The sequence below is a fragment of the Muntiacus reevesi genome, chromosome 2, assembly GCF_963930625.1.
Source record: "Muntiacus reevesi chromosome 2, mMunRee1.1, whole genome shotgun sequence".
NCBI classification, from domain to species: Eukaryota; Metazoa; Chordata; class Mammalia; order Artiodactyla; family Cervidae; genus Muntiacus; species Muntiacus reevesi.
Window position 1 is genome coordinate 129,981,603 of NC_089250.1, and position 12,533 is coordinate 129,994,135.

Here is a 12,533-nt window from a genome sequence, read left to right on the forward strand (position 1 = left end):
GATCTTCCTGACCCAGGGATTGAACTTGTGTCTCTTGAGTCTCCTGCATTGACAGGTGGTTCCTTACCAGCTGTCCACTTTAAACCTTCCTTAGCTGGGTGGTTGTTTGTGTCTCCTCACATTTTTGAGGGAATTTTCTAGAAGTTTCCCACTATCAGCTTGGCATTTGATTATGCAGCTTGAAGGGGTTTCAGTGTCTTTAAGTGATTTCTAATATTTCAAAAATCCTAAGTAAATTCTTGTATTTCATAAAAGATCTCACTGGTAACTCAAAGGCTCCCAGTTTGAAGTTATCAGACCTCTTAGGAGACCGCAGTTATCATGTTGATATTTTATGGTCAACAGCTCTTTTGTTGTTAAAAAATAATATTGAAGAAACTATAATAGTCATAAAATTAATATCAAGGAGATTCTGTCCTTTATGCTGTTTCATAGAGAGAGGGGTTTAGACACAAAGAACAATATAAACAAACACACCAGACAATAAACACTTCATGATTAGGAGCGTTATGTTCTATGCTCTATGTCCCAACACTCCCCGGTGCAAAGATGTTCATGTATAACACTGTCATTAAGTCTTTACCAGCTATATGAAGTTATATTTCATCACAAAATCAATATTTTTGAAAAATAAATCTAAGATTGCATTAATTTAGCAGGGTTCAGAAAAGAAAGAGGCTTTTTTCCTAGGCCCTGACTTGATTTTTACTCCTATAACTGAAAATATTTGATCCCCAGAGGCACAGTATGAAGTCAGGAGTGAAGTCAGAAGCAGTTTTACTGTAGTACCTCCAGCCAGTGTTAAGAGAAGCATAATGCAAGTTCAATGCAATACCTTATGTCTCTAAACACTTCTTGTCTAATATTTAGGTAAATAACATAGTTGTGCCTATCCAACTCAAAAATCCCTACTGTGGCACAAATGGACAAACATAAAAAATAGCACTGGGTCAAACTGCTTTTATGGAAGGGGATTTCTCCTGTCATCTGATGGCAACAGTAACTATTTACTGAACTGTACACAGTCTCAGGGAGTTCCTAACATACTGTACTGGTGTCTAATATCAGGGACTCCTCCATGTTCAGGAGAGGTGGACATTAATCAAATTCTCAAATATGGTTTTATCTACACAGTCTGGAATGCAGCAACTAGAATACATTTTTTTCTAGTTTTTGTTGCAATGTGTCAGTTTTTAAATTTATATTTTAAACAGACACAATAGAACATGCTTTCATTTGGTTTACTCCACACTGATGCAATGTTTAATGTATAAACTTGTATCAAAATTTCTTCTTCATCTTAACACTTAGCTCTGTGTGTACATAAAATAGAAATGTGTGTGAATATAAAATATTCAAACCATATTATCTAATACAGTTATGTATATATGTACTGTAATCTCAATAGGTACTTAAACTACAGAATCACAGATTAACTATACCATTTACTTAATTTTTAAAGCAGTGGTGAGAATAATTATGTTATATGCATAGGTATATACTACATGTAAATATACCTCATGTCCATTTATATATACATAAATTTATATTTTAATTATTATGATTACAGAGTGCATAATTAAGTTAGTGAGCACTGCTCAGAACTTAGGAAGTAAATAAAGATCATAGAAAGTCAGCTGGAGTCTATGACTCCTCATTAAGTATATGTGTTTACCTTTCATTTATTATGAAGAAGTTTTCTAAAAAGGAAATTGATGTTTATTTTTTGTTTAATGAGTACATAATATAGTTCACTTTGTTGAAAACTCTGACATGCTGATATGAAAATATTGGTACGGATTTAGGAACAAGAGTAATGAATGATTAGATAGAGAAGAAAAAAGAATCTTTAGGAGAAAAAAATTTAAAAAAGAAGACAGTACTTTCAAAAGCATTTAAAGAATGATTACCTACCAGTTCTACTCGTCCGAAACCTCCAACTCCAAGGGTGTCAATGATGTTGAAATCAGACAGCTTCAGGTTGGCGAAGAAAGCAGCTTCAGCTTCATATCTGGAGTTTTTGATGCGAAAAAATGGAAATTTCTTAGAGGTGCAAACACGAGTACCACGTACAACTGTACCGGAATGACATGACTGTGAAACAGGGTTTACCTGCTTAAATTCCATCTCGCCTTTAGAGTCTGCGTTTTCTCACACTCATAATTTTTTTTTTGGTCCCAGTTGTGCAGAATAACCTAGATTTGAGCTTGTTTTTTCAAAGTAGAAAAATACAAAGTACCCACTGCATGCCAGTCACGTGACTGATAAATCCAGTTATCAAATCAAAGTTACATCTTGGTGTTTTTCTACGCGTCTTCTTATGAGCACAGATTGTTTGTGTTGTTCTCTTTTGGTTTTGTTTTGGATTGTTTGGTTTTGCTTGGTTTTTTTTTTGCCGTTCAGGTTTTGGATGGCAGTTTCTCATTAGGTTCCCTTATCCACAGGCTGGCAGTGGCTCCTATTAATAATTATTAAAAGCGGCAAGATCATTGAGGTCTCTGGAGTGCAGTCACAGCCAGGTTTTAGGAAAACAGATCCAAAAAGCTGAGGACTGATGTGGAAATATCTGAAATGGATGGTTTCAGAAGCATATTCACATTCCTAAAAAGTGTCTTCCCTTCGTTTGTGATTACCCACTGACTCTCAGCTAGTAATCCCAGTGTCTTTAGGCTTGCCAGTTTCTTATATGAGTGGTATGGAGGAGCACAGACTAGCTTTCAAAAGTCTAACTCTTCGGACAGGCAAATTGGACACATGCAAGTGGCCAAAATAAGTGTCTCCTGATGAGACAAGTGAATATGAGCTGCTTAAAATATCTCCTTGTTAAAAGGCCCTACTATTTTTAGAAAGGGCAGGAAGGCAAAAAGATGATCCTCCCACTCACTAAAGTCAGGTCAGGGAGTAATTCAGCTGTCTCAAAAATAAAGTATTTGAATAGCTATGTGTAATCCATGACCTTCAACCAGGCAGTACCTGATTCAGTAGTATGCTATAGATAGACATGATGAACGTGCCTGAAATAATGATACTAACACAGCTTGTTTATGTCGGGCTTTGGAAAGACTCATCCACAGGCAGGTTTGGTGTTAAGCTGTGCTAACATGTTAGCTATTCCATTATAATCAAACACAAATTCAGACTCCCCACTTGGAAGAAATGTGAAATAGCTTTCTAGGTGAGCTTTCAACAGTTTCCAGTTTATGAGGACAGTTCTGTTTTTTCACACATCAATTCTTGAAAGACTCATGAGAAAGTAAAAATAACATTGCTTCTCCTTATTAGCTGATTATGGGAAATCAACTCCTTCCAGTACACCTCTATAAATAAGACTGCTAGTCAATCTGAATGCTATTTGTAGACTTATTAACTACACAATCAAGAGATTGACATAATACTTCAGGAGATGGTTTACTAGAATGGAACATAAGCAACAAATGTGCATTTCTAGCATTCCAACTGGGTCCCTGCTTTTGGAAAATTAAAACTCCATCCCATTTAAAGGGTCAGTGGCACAGTTCACTCCAACAGGTGTCTAAAAGGGACATCTGTTGGGATCAGACCCAGTGAGAGTTTGTATGTGTTCAAGCATTTCCTGGCAGTCAAATTCTTAATGACATTGTTTTTGAATAATATCCCATGTGCTTGCTGGATTTAGAAATCTCAGATACTAAGGGAGCAAAGTGTTTCAGACTATTCTGACACCATTTTATATATTTACAATATGGTGTTATTACTTACAGCTCTTGAAATGCCCACCACCCCTACCCACATCTTTATGTTTGAGCTCTGTAAAATTAGTCTGGAAATATCCAAATAAGTCATCTTCAGCTATTTGCTGCACACCAGAACTTCCTGAGCATCTTTTAGAAAGCACTTAATAGGGGTCCCACCACAGGTCAAGTGAATCAGCAATGTCTGGAAGAAGTATCACATTATTTATACACTTTTACAGCTCCCTGAATGAATCTCTGGGTGATTCTGATGAACAGTTTAGGGTTGAGAACAATAGTGCTAACCCCTCTGAAAGTCTCAGGAGGTTCCAGAAGCCAGAGAATTCTGGGTTGGATTAAACTGATCCAAGAAAATCAGTAGTTTTCCAATGAGTCTGGAGTGTGATGAATTCATGGAAAGAGTATTGGGGACTCTTATCACTTGGTCTTGATTCCTACCCCTGTTGTCCTAGAACCATAGGAATGAACAAGAGCTTTGTAAAGGCTAACACAGTTTTTAAAAAAAATACATTGATAAAGAAAGACATATATAGAATGCAAAACTTTGCTAATTACTTTGCTATTATTCCTAGGTGAATTTTTAAAATACTTCCTTTAGTTGGGTGACTTTTTGTAGTGGTTGGTGAAATACCTTTTAAAGGGGCAATTTGGTAATTATGCACTTAATTCTCCATTCTGTTCCTACTGGCCTCAGGTCATGATTTTGGGGGAAGACAAAGAATACAAGAACAGTCAGAGAATTTTCTTTTCCAAGCAAGGAAACGTTGTTGCTTAGTATTTCATCTTTTTTTTCCTCTTTAAGGTTACTCTTCAGGAAGTCTCTTCATCATGGAGACTCTGTACACCATTCCTCTTTGAATAAATAACTGTTTTTTCACATGGAAATCACCATCTGAAGAGACCTTTGTAAAAAAGTCAAACTAGAGATGATTTAGCTTCTTTAGGTGTCTAACCACTCCAGCTCATAACGTGGAGGAATATTTTCATTCTTTCTTGTTACTTAGAAATTATTTGAAAATAATTTGAATACATCAGTTATGTTTTACAGTCCTTGCAGTTGATGATTTTGAATGACAAAGGAGACAAAATAAGTTGATTAGGTAAAGGGCTCTTGTCCTATAAAACATCTTTTGTCTAAAGGACGTAAATGTGGAGCACGAGTTCATAGCTTACTTACTACTGCAGCCTACCAGGTCCAAGGAATTAGGCCCAGATTCACTCAGATCTAAAGTCCATCTATGCAAAAGTGCTTATGAGAGGGACAGTTCCCTCTCATAAATACATATCAGTAAGGCAAACCTGAATATTCCTTGGAAGGACTGAAGCTGAAACTCCAATACTTTGGCTACCTGATGCAAAGAGCCGGCTCATTGGAAAAGACCCTGATGCTCAGAAAGACTGAGGGCAGGAGGAGAAGGGGATGACAGAGGATGAGATGGTTGATGGCATCATTGACTTGATGGACATGAGTTTGAGCAAATTCAGGGAGCTAGTGAAGGACAGGGAGGCCTAGTGTGCTGCAGTCTATGGGGTAGTAAACAGGCACAACTGAGCAACTGAACAACAAGAGGTCGTACAATTCCTGATATTTGGTTGCTTAAGATCTAGCAAGAAGTATGAAGTATATATTCTAGTGTTCCTTAACTTAGAGGTACATATTTTTAAAAATAATACTATTATTTACAGTTGACCCTTGAACAGTGCAAAGGTTAGGAGTGCTGACGCTCCAACAATCAGAAACTCATGTATAATTAATAGTGGACCTTCCCTAACCACAGTTTTCCTGTATCTACAGCTCCACATCTGCTGGTTCAACCAAGTGCATCATGTAGTATTTACCACTGAAAAAAAATCTGCAGATCAGTGGATCCTCACAGTTCACACTCATATTGTTCAAGGGTCAACTGTATTGAATGAACAAATGAATACAAGTGTATTCATTAACTTATTTAACACAGGGTGAGAGCAATGGATTCTCTTCCTTAAAAGTGCAAACACTGACATACTCTGTGAATTCAAGGAGCTTATAAACCCTCAAAATAGGTTAACAACATGAAAATAACTACAACAAGAGAATAAGTGTGTGGGGTGAAATAGATAATATATCATTTCTTAAACATGCCTGACAATATGATTGACCTGGTGCTTTGATGATCAGAATCCACAATCACTAATCTGTACAGAGTACTCTTTAAATAGTGACATATGGAACTTGTAAGAACTGCTAGAAACAAAGTTGCCTGCATTTTCACCTTCTCTTTTCATTTCTCCTCAATTACCAAAGTAAGTTCTAAAAGCAATGAAAATGTAAAGTTGCAGGTGTAAAGATGATGAGACCCAGACACATATTCAAAGTCTAGAAACAAAAATAATACTAGAATAATCTTAACCTATCTTTCTCTATTCAAAACCACATCTCTTCCGATATCACCAGCTTGCACAAATCAAGAGTAAGATTCAGATGTCCTTTATTATTCACAATTTTTTCTTGCTGTTGCCATAGGTCTATGAATCAACTCTGTCATCATTTCAAGATAACAGAATTGAGTTCTATGACTGACCACTATTATTAAGAAGCAAACTCCTCTTCTTAATATTGAATACAAAGTACAAACCAGTATAAAATGTATGAAACTTAAAATTTTATCTTCATGTTGATAGTGCAATAGCAGAAATTGCTCAGTGTTAATTTACAAAGCAAACAATAGTAGGTGTATTTTCAAAGTAAGGTCCAAGAATCCAAAGGGACATCCAGATGGGATACAAAAGCCAGTAACTAAAAGAAAGTGAAACAAAAGGCTAGTGTGGCCCTATTTACTCTAGCAAAATCTATAATTTAAATCTGTTTCAGAAGTCTACTCTTAAGTGTCTCCAAGGAAAATCAAACAGAATCCTAGTATATTTTAACCCACATGTAGATCAGTCACCACTGCTTGCCTGTGTTATCTTCTCTTGGGTATATTTTTATTTCCTATTGAGTTTAGTTTTATCAGACTTTGGGGGAATCTATAAAATGTTTCAGTAAATAACATGAACTCTCATCTATGACTAAGTTTTTTACTCTACAACTTTTAATAGGTAAGATGAGATTCAATCAGACAATATCTATGCTAAACTTAAAAATAATGCAAGAGCACATCCTAGCCTACAAACTGAAGCTCATGACTTGTGATTCTGGCTCTGTCGGTGATTTAGTACTTCCAAGTCATGAATTCCTCAGCATTTAGGCCTTTGTAAAAGTATCAATATACACTTACGTAAATAGGGAGGAGTTGTATAGATATAGTCAGAACCCTAGCTTACTTAAATGTTCAGATGAACACCTAGGAATCCTTTCACTTTTTATGTGATCAAAGAACATTAATACCTAAAACAAATATTTACAGAAATAGTTAAAGGAGGTAAGAACTCTTCAACAGTTAGCCTTAAGGACAAATATATACCTGGTCTAGGACACATGCAAGCTATGATGTTGGCCATCTACTGAATAAACACTTTGGTACATAGGATTTTAGGCAGTAATAATTCTTGATTTAATAAAACTTGGTGCATTAATTTTTAGATCTTGAAGAGTAAATACAAATTCAGCCAGACATTAACTGTATATACAGAGAAAACAGAATTGAAAACTGGACCATAATACTTATTTAACACAATGTGATTTGGGTTTAAACTACTGGGACTATCACCTCATTGTGCTACATTAACATTTTGTGAATATGAACCTAGTTACTACATGTCCTATTCCCTTGATTCTAACATGTTTGGAATTAAATAAGCTTAGTCACTAAAAGAAAAATGGATAGTTCTTCTTAAATCTATAAGCAAGTCATCAGTCATCTCTTATTAATTGTTTTATTTGAAAGTCACATTGTTTAACTTTAAAAGCAGAATTTTCTGACTTCATTAGAAAACTGTTAACTATTTTATTTTTTAAAGTTTAATAGGGAGGTTATTTCCTGTTGAAATAATGTCTTTCAAATAACATTTTTATAAAGATCTATTATTACTATAAGTTTTTTTGGGGGGGGACTTCAAACATTAGAAACCCTATTCATGTACTTCTAAACAAAAAGAAATGATTTTTAATTTGTCTGGCTGTAAAGCATATAGGTATAGTCACTGTCTCTTAGCAGTAGTGGCAAAAACTTGAAGAAATAAAACGTTTGAAAGTAGTTTGACACAGATGTATTGAACAGTCTTTTGGACTCCGTGGGAGAGGGTAAGGGTGGGATGATATGGGAGAATGGCATTGAAACATGCAAATTATCATATGTGAAACGAACCGCCAGTCCAGGTTCGATGCATGATACAGGATGCTCGGGGCTGGTGCACTGGGATGACCCAGAGGGACGGGATGGGGAGGGAGGTGGAAGGGGGTTCAGGATGGGGAACACATGTACACTCATGGCAGATTCATGTCATTGTATGGCAAAACCAATACAATGTTGTAAAGTAAAATAAATAAATTAATTAATTTTAAAAAAAGTAACTTAATGAATATAAAGTATTTCACTATGTCAATTTTCTCCAGAAAGTGTAATCTCTTCTTCAGGGAATTTGAGATAACATTAGTTTGCTTTCTGTACTTTCAAAATTGTGGGTTTTTTTTTTTTTTTTTCAGAAAATTCTTTTTTTTTTTAAGTACTCTAGCCATGAAATAGTTCTACATATTTTTCAAGTACATTCCCTTGAGAAGATACAGCCAACAAGAATACACAGGAAAATTGCATTACTCATATCTGCTGCCTAATAAGAATGATAGTAAAGCAATTTTATTTTATTTTATTTTTTTTTTTGCATTTAGGAAGCACCTTTCTTCCAAGGACTCTAAAATTTCTCTCATTTACTTTGTCTTTCCTGATTCTCTGTGAAAATGGGATAACAAATCTTTTTACTTCTATTTTGCAACTGGGTGGGTAGACCAGCTGCTGATAAGTGATTGATTTCAGTAATTAAGCACTAGAAGAATTAGAACTAAAAATCTTGGGCATGTTTCACATTGTAGAGTATTTATATTTATTCTCTAAAATTTAATTTCATCTTAAACAAGATAGAGAATCAGACAACTTTAAAGATGCTTTTATCTCAAAGTAGTAAGATACTAACATGGTTCAAAATCTATATCAACACCACTGGGAGGTCCTCTCATCCAACCTTCACATTTTGAAAAAATGAAAGAACTAAGTCCAGAGATAGTAAGTGACTTAGCCAAAGTCACAGAAATGCAGGCATAAGTGACTGGCATTTTGACTTACTATCTGTAACCCTTTTTACTATCTGATTCTATCATCACAGTTTTTTTTTTTAATTCAGGTATTTGCAAAATAAAGGCAAACATATAAGTTATAAAATATATTTGAATAATATGCCTTTTTGTTACACATTTACATCAAGAATGTGACTCCTGTCTGAGCACTGATGCCTTCTTCTCTTTGATGTGGCCTATGGGTGCATGTGCTCTGGTTAAATAAAAGGACTCAGAATGAAAGTACACTGCTGCTCAAGAGAGAAGTTTTTAAAATCCAAACATTAGAGCTGCATTTGTGAAAGATGAGTGATAAGCTACCCAGTGTTAGCTTGAAATGTATTGACCATCATGCATTTTTAGTTATTCCATTTTTAAAGATAGTCTGTATAGTAATTTGAAAGGAATTTTAATTTTTATGAAATAAGGGCCAAAGTAAATATATATTGCCATGAAAAAAACTAGCAAGAAAGGAATAAAAGATTTTCTTCTTATTGGTGTTTGTTACTTAAACAGAGTCACTAGCCCATAATAAAGTTATTTATTTAGTTATTTAGCAATCATTATTTTTTATTTAGAGAATGCAGATACTTGAATGTATGTATTCAAAGAAGAAAAGCATGCAGTCTCCAACTTTATGCCAGAATAGTATTTCTTTCATGTAAGTGGACAGTCATCAGAGACTAGTGACCTGAGGAAGTTCTCTCTCATCTCAGTGCATATTAACATCCCTCCTTCTCCCTCTCCTATGCCTCAAAATCTCATTGCTTATGACTATGGACTAGGGCTTCTCTGGTGGCTCAGAGGGTAAAGCATCTGCCCGGAATGCAGGAGACCTGGGTTTGATCCCTGGGTGGGGAAGATCCCCTGGAGAAGGAAATGGCAACCCACTCCAGTATTCTGGCCTGGAAAACCCGATGGATGGAGAAGCCTGGTAGGCTACAGTCTTGCAAAGAGTCGGACATGATTGAGTGACTTCACTTTCACTTTTCACTTTTATGGACCAGGATGGTACAGACTGGCACAGCAAAGGCCAGGAAGTTGGAGGGAAAGGAGGTAGGTAAAAATGATTCTTTCTGCCTTCACTGCTCCAACCCCTCTGCCTATGGAAAGCATCTCTGTCCTCACTTATTGCCTCTTGCCACTCCAGAGTAAATATTCGCTACAGCAGAACTTGCCTCCAATTTCCATGAGGACAGTGTTTGCCATAGATGACATTTCTAGAGAAGGGATGAGTTAAGACAGCCCAAGTTTTCTCCTCAAATATAAAAATATCTTTTCTGCCCCCAAATTAAGAGCTCTTTGCCTTTTCTTATCATATTTTTATATGGGGTTTAAATGTTGAAATAAGAGAAATTTTAAGCTTAGTTAAATGTCATAATTAGTCTTAATTATAATCTTTATCAAGGGATCAGTCAGAAGATTGAACTAGGAACCGAAGGATTAGGTAAGACCTAAATGAACACTAGGGGTCAGCTTTTACTTCTAAATTCAGGACCTTTGCTATGTACTTCAATTTTCACGGCTCCCCTTTATTTCTGAAGGATTCTACATGAACTTCAGAGCAAGAGGCTTGGGGATGTGGTGGTGGTTACAGCAAGCTAAAGGAAGAGAAGACAATAAGAGTCAGTGTGTGGCAAGAAGAAAATGACTAGAAGCCAGTCTCCCAGCCCTCTAGGAATATAGGAAGAGAAGTGATCAGGAGTTGGCCCAGGACCAAGCCTGAGCAACACACTCCCATTTCTGTAAAATGAAGGGCTTGTACTAGACAGGTCTATAAGGTTCACTTGCAGCCTGATCATTCTGGGAAATACATACTTGACACACAGTCTTGGTTCCCACAGCTTCTCTTTTGCCTCTTTTGTGCACCAATCCTGCTCTCTAATCCCTGACTCCTGAAGCTCTCATTTCAAGAAACATTACAGAAGTTTTTGTTTAAGGGAGTGTTGCTCTCAGGAACAAGTAGGCAGAAGACCCCCGACTCACCAGTAGGTCAAGATATGTCTTGAAGTTCAAAATAGAATTGTTAATGCATTTCCCCATAACACTGTAATTTACCAGAGATGCCCTCTCACCCAGGATTCACATCAGAATTATGGGTTGAGTTAAAAACAGACCTTGATACAATGGTAGGACTTTGGACCAGGCATTAGTTTTTTAAAGTAAGGTTAACAGATGTGTCTATACAGTTCTTAATGTCAAGGCTAATGATCATATGTAAATTAGGATTACTAATATTAAATTTGATACATATGTGACAGACATCTATTACAAAGGGTACAAGTATCACAGGGAAATGTATCCATAGTTCTAAGCAGTAATTTTCAAGTGGTCTTAGAGAATACCACCCATTCTTGACACAGGGAAAGCCTGTATGTCTTTTTCTTGGTAGAGAGAATATTAAGTGGAAAAGAAGAAAACTGAGCAAAAATTTTGGCATGTCACATAGTTCAGTAACAGTGATTATCCATTTAGCAAATGAAGGCTCAGGGAATACCACCTATTTGTTATCAAGTCTGCCATGTAGATGCAAAGTCTGGCATTGTTCTATGCTGCAGCCAATACAACTGAATAATAAAGCAAACTATAGCGTTTGAGGCTTAAAAAAATTATTTCCATATTTTGTTCAGATTTTCTTGGGTTTTACCTAACGACCTTTTTCTGTTCCAGGAGCCCATCTATATTACGTTTAATTACTATATCTCCTTAGATTCTCTTTGGCTATGCTTAGTTTCCCAGACTTGCCTTGTTCATGATGACCTTGACAGTTTTGAGCAGTACCCGTCAGGAGTTTTGTAGAATATTTCTCAATTCTGATTTATTTGATGTTTTTCTCATGATTTCACTCAAGTTCTAAGTTTTAGGGGATGAAGACCATAGAGGTCAAGTGTTATTTTCATCACATCATATCAAGGATATATGCTATCTATATGATTTATCACTAATGGCTCAGACCTTGATCATCTAAGATAATAACTGTGTAGTTTTTAACAGAGTATGAACTTACAGAAACCAAAAAATACAAAAGGACTGTATTACAATATGGTCTTCTCCATAATTTTTACCTTAGAAATGTGTCCCCTTCAAAACAAATTAACTTTACAAAGGTATTCTACATTTCCATACTGCTGAGGTTTCTGCTAAATAATTCAAAAGTGTCATCATAAAATACACTGGTTAGGATTAGCACAGATGGCTACAACATGCAAAACTAGCATCTTTCCATACATTTTTACACAAATGATAGAAGTGGAGAGATAATGGTGGAACAACTCATTATCCTCAAATCACTGCCTCTTTTTTATGAGGGTATAGAGTAATTACAGTAATTGTTTCTCTGAGTACATGCCGCAGTTGTCATGGAAGTCCAGAATTAATCAAATTTCACTTTAGCTATATTGCTGGTTTAGATAAATACTGCCCTGGTGGGTGAGGTGAATTGGGAGATTGGGATTGATGTATATACACTATTGCTACTATGTATAAAACAAATAACTAATGAGAACCTACTGCATTGCACAGGGGAATCTACTCAGTGCTCTGTGTTGACCTCA

At 35.9% G+C, this 12,533-nt stretch overlaps 1 protein-coding gene across 2 annotated transcripts in view; it reads right to left on the minus strand.

Moving 5' to 3' along the window:
• PRKG1 (protein kinase cGMP-dependent 1) overlaps positions 1-12,533 on the minus strand; it is a 1,324,229-nt gene that overhangs the window by 53,680 nt on the left and 1,258,016 nt on the right. For both annotated transcript variants that reach the window (XM_065922836.1, XM_065922835.1), the window contains exon 10: positions 1,915-2,011. In XM_065922836.1, the coding sequence (XP_065778908.1) occupies positions 1,915-2,011 (97 nt within the window). The remainder of the gene's footprint in view (positions 1-1,914; positions 2,012-12,533) is intronic.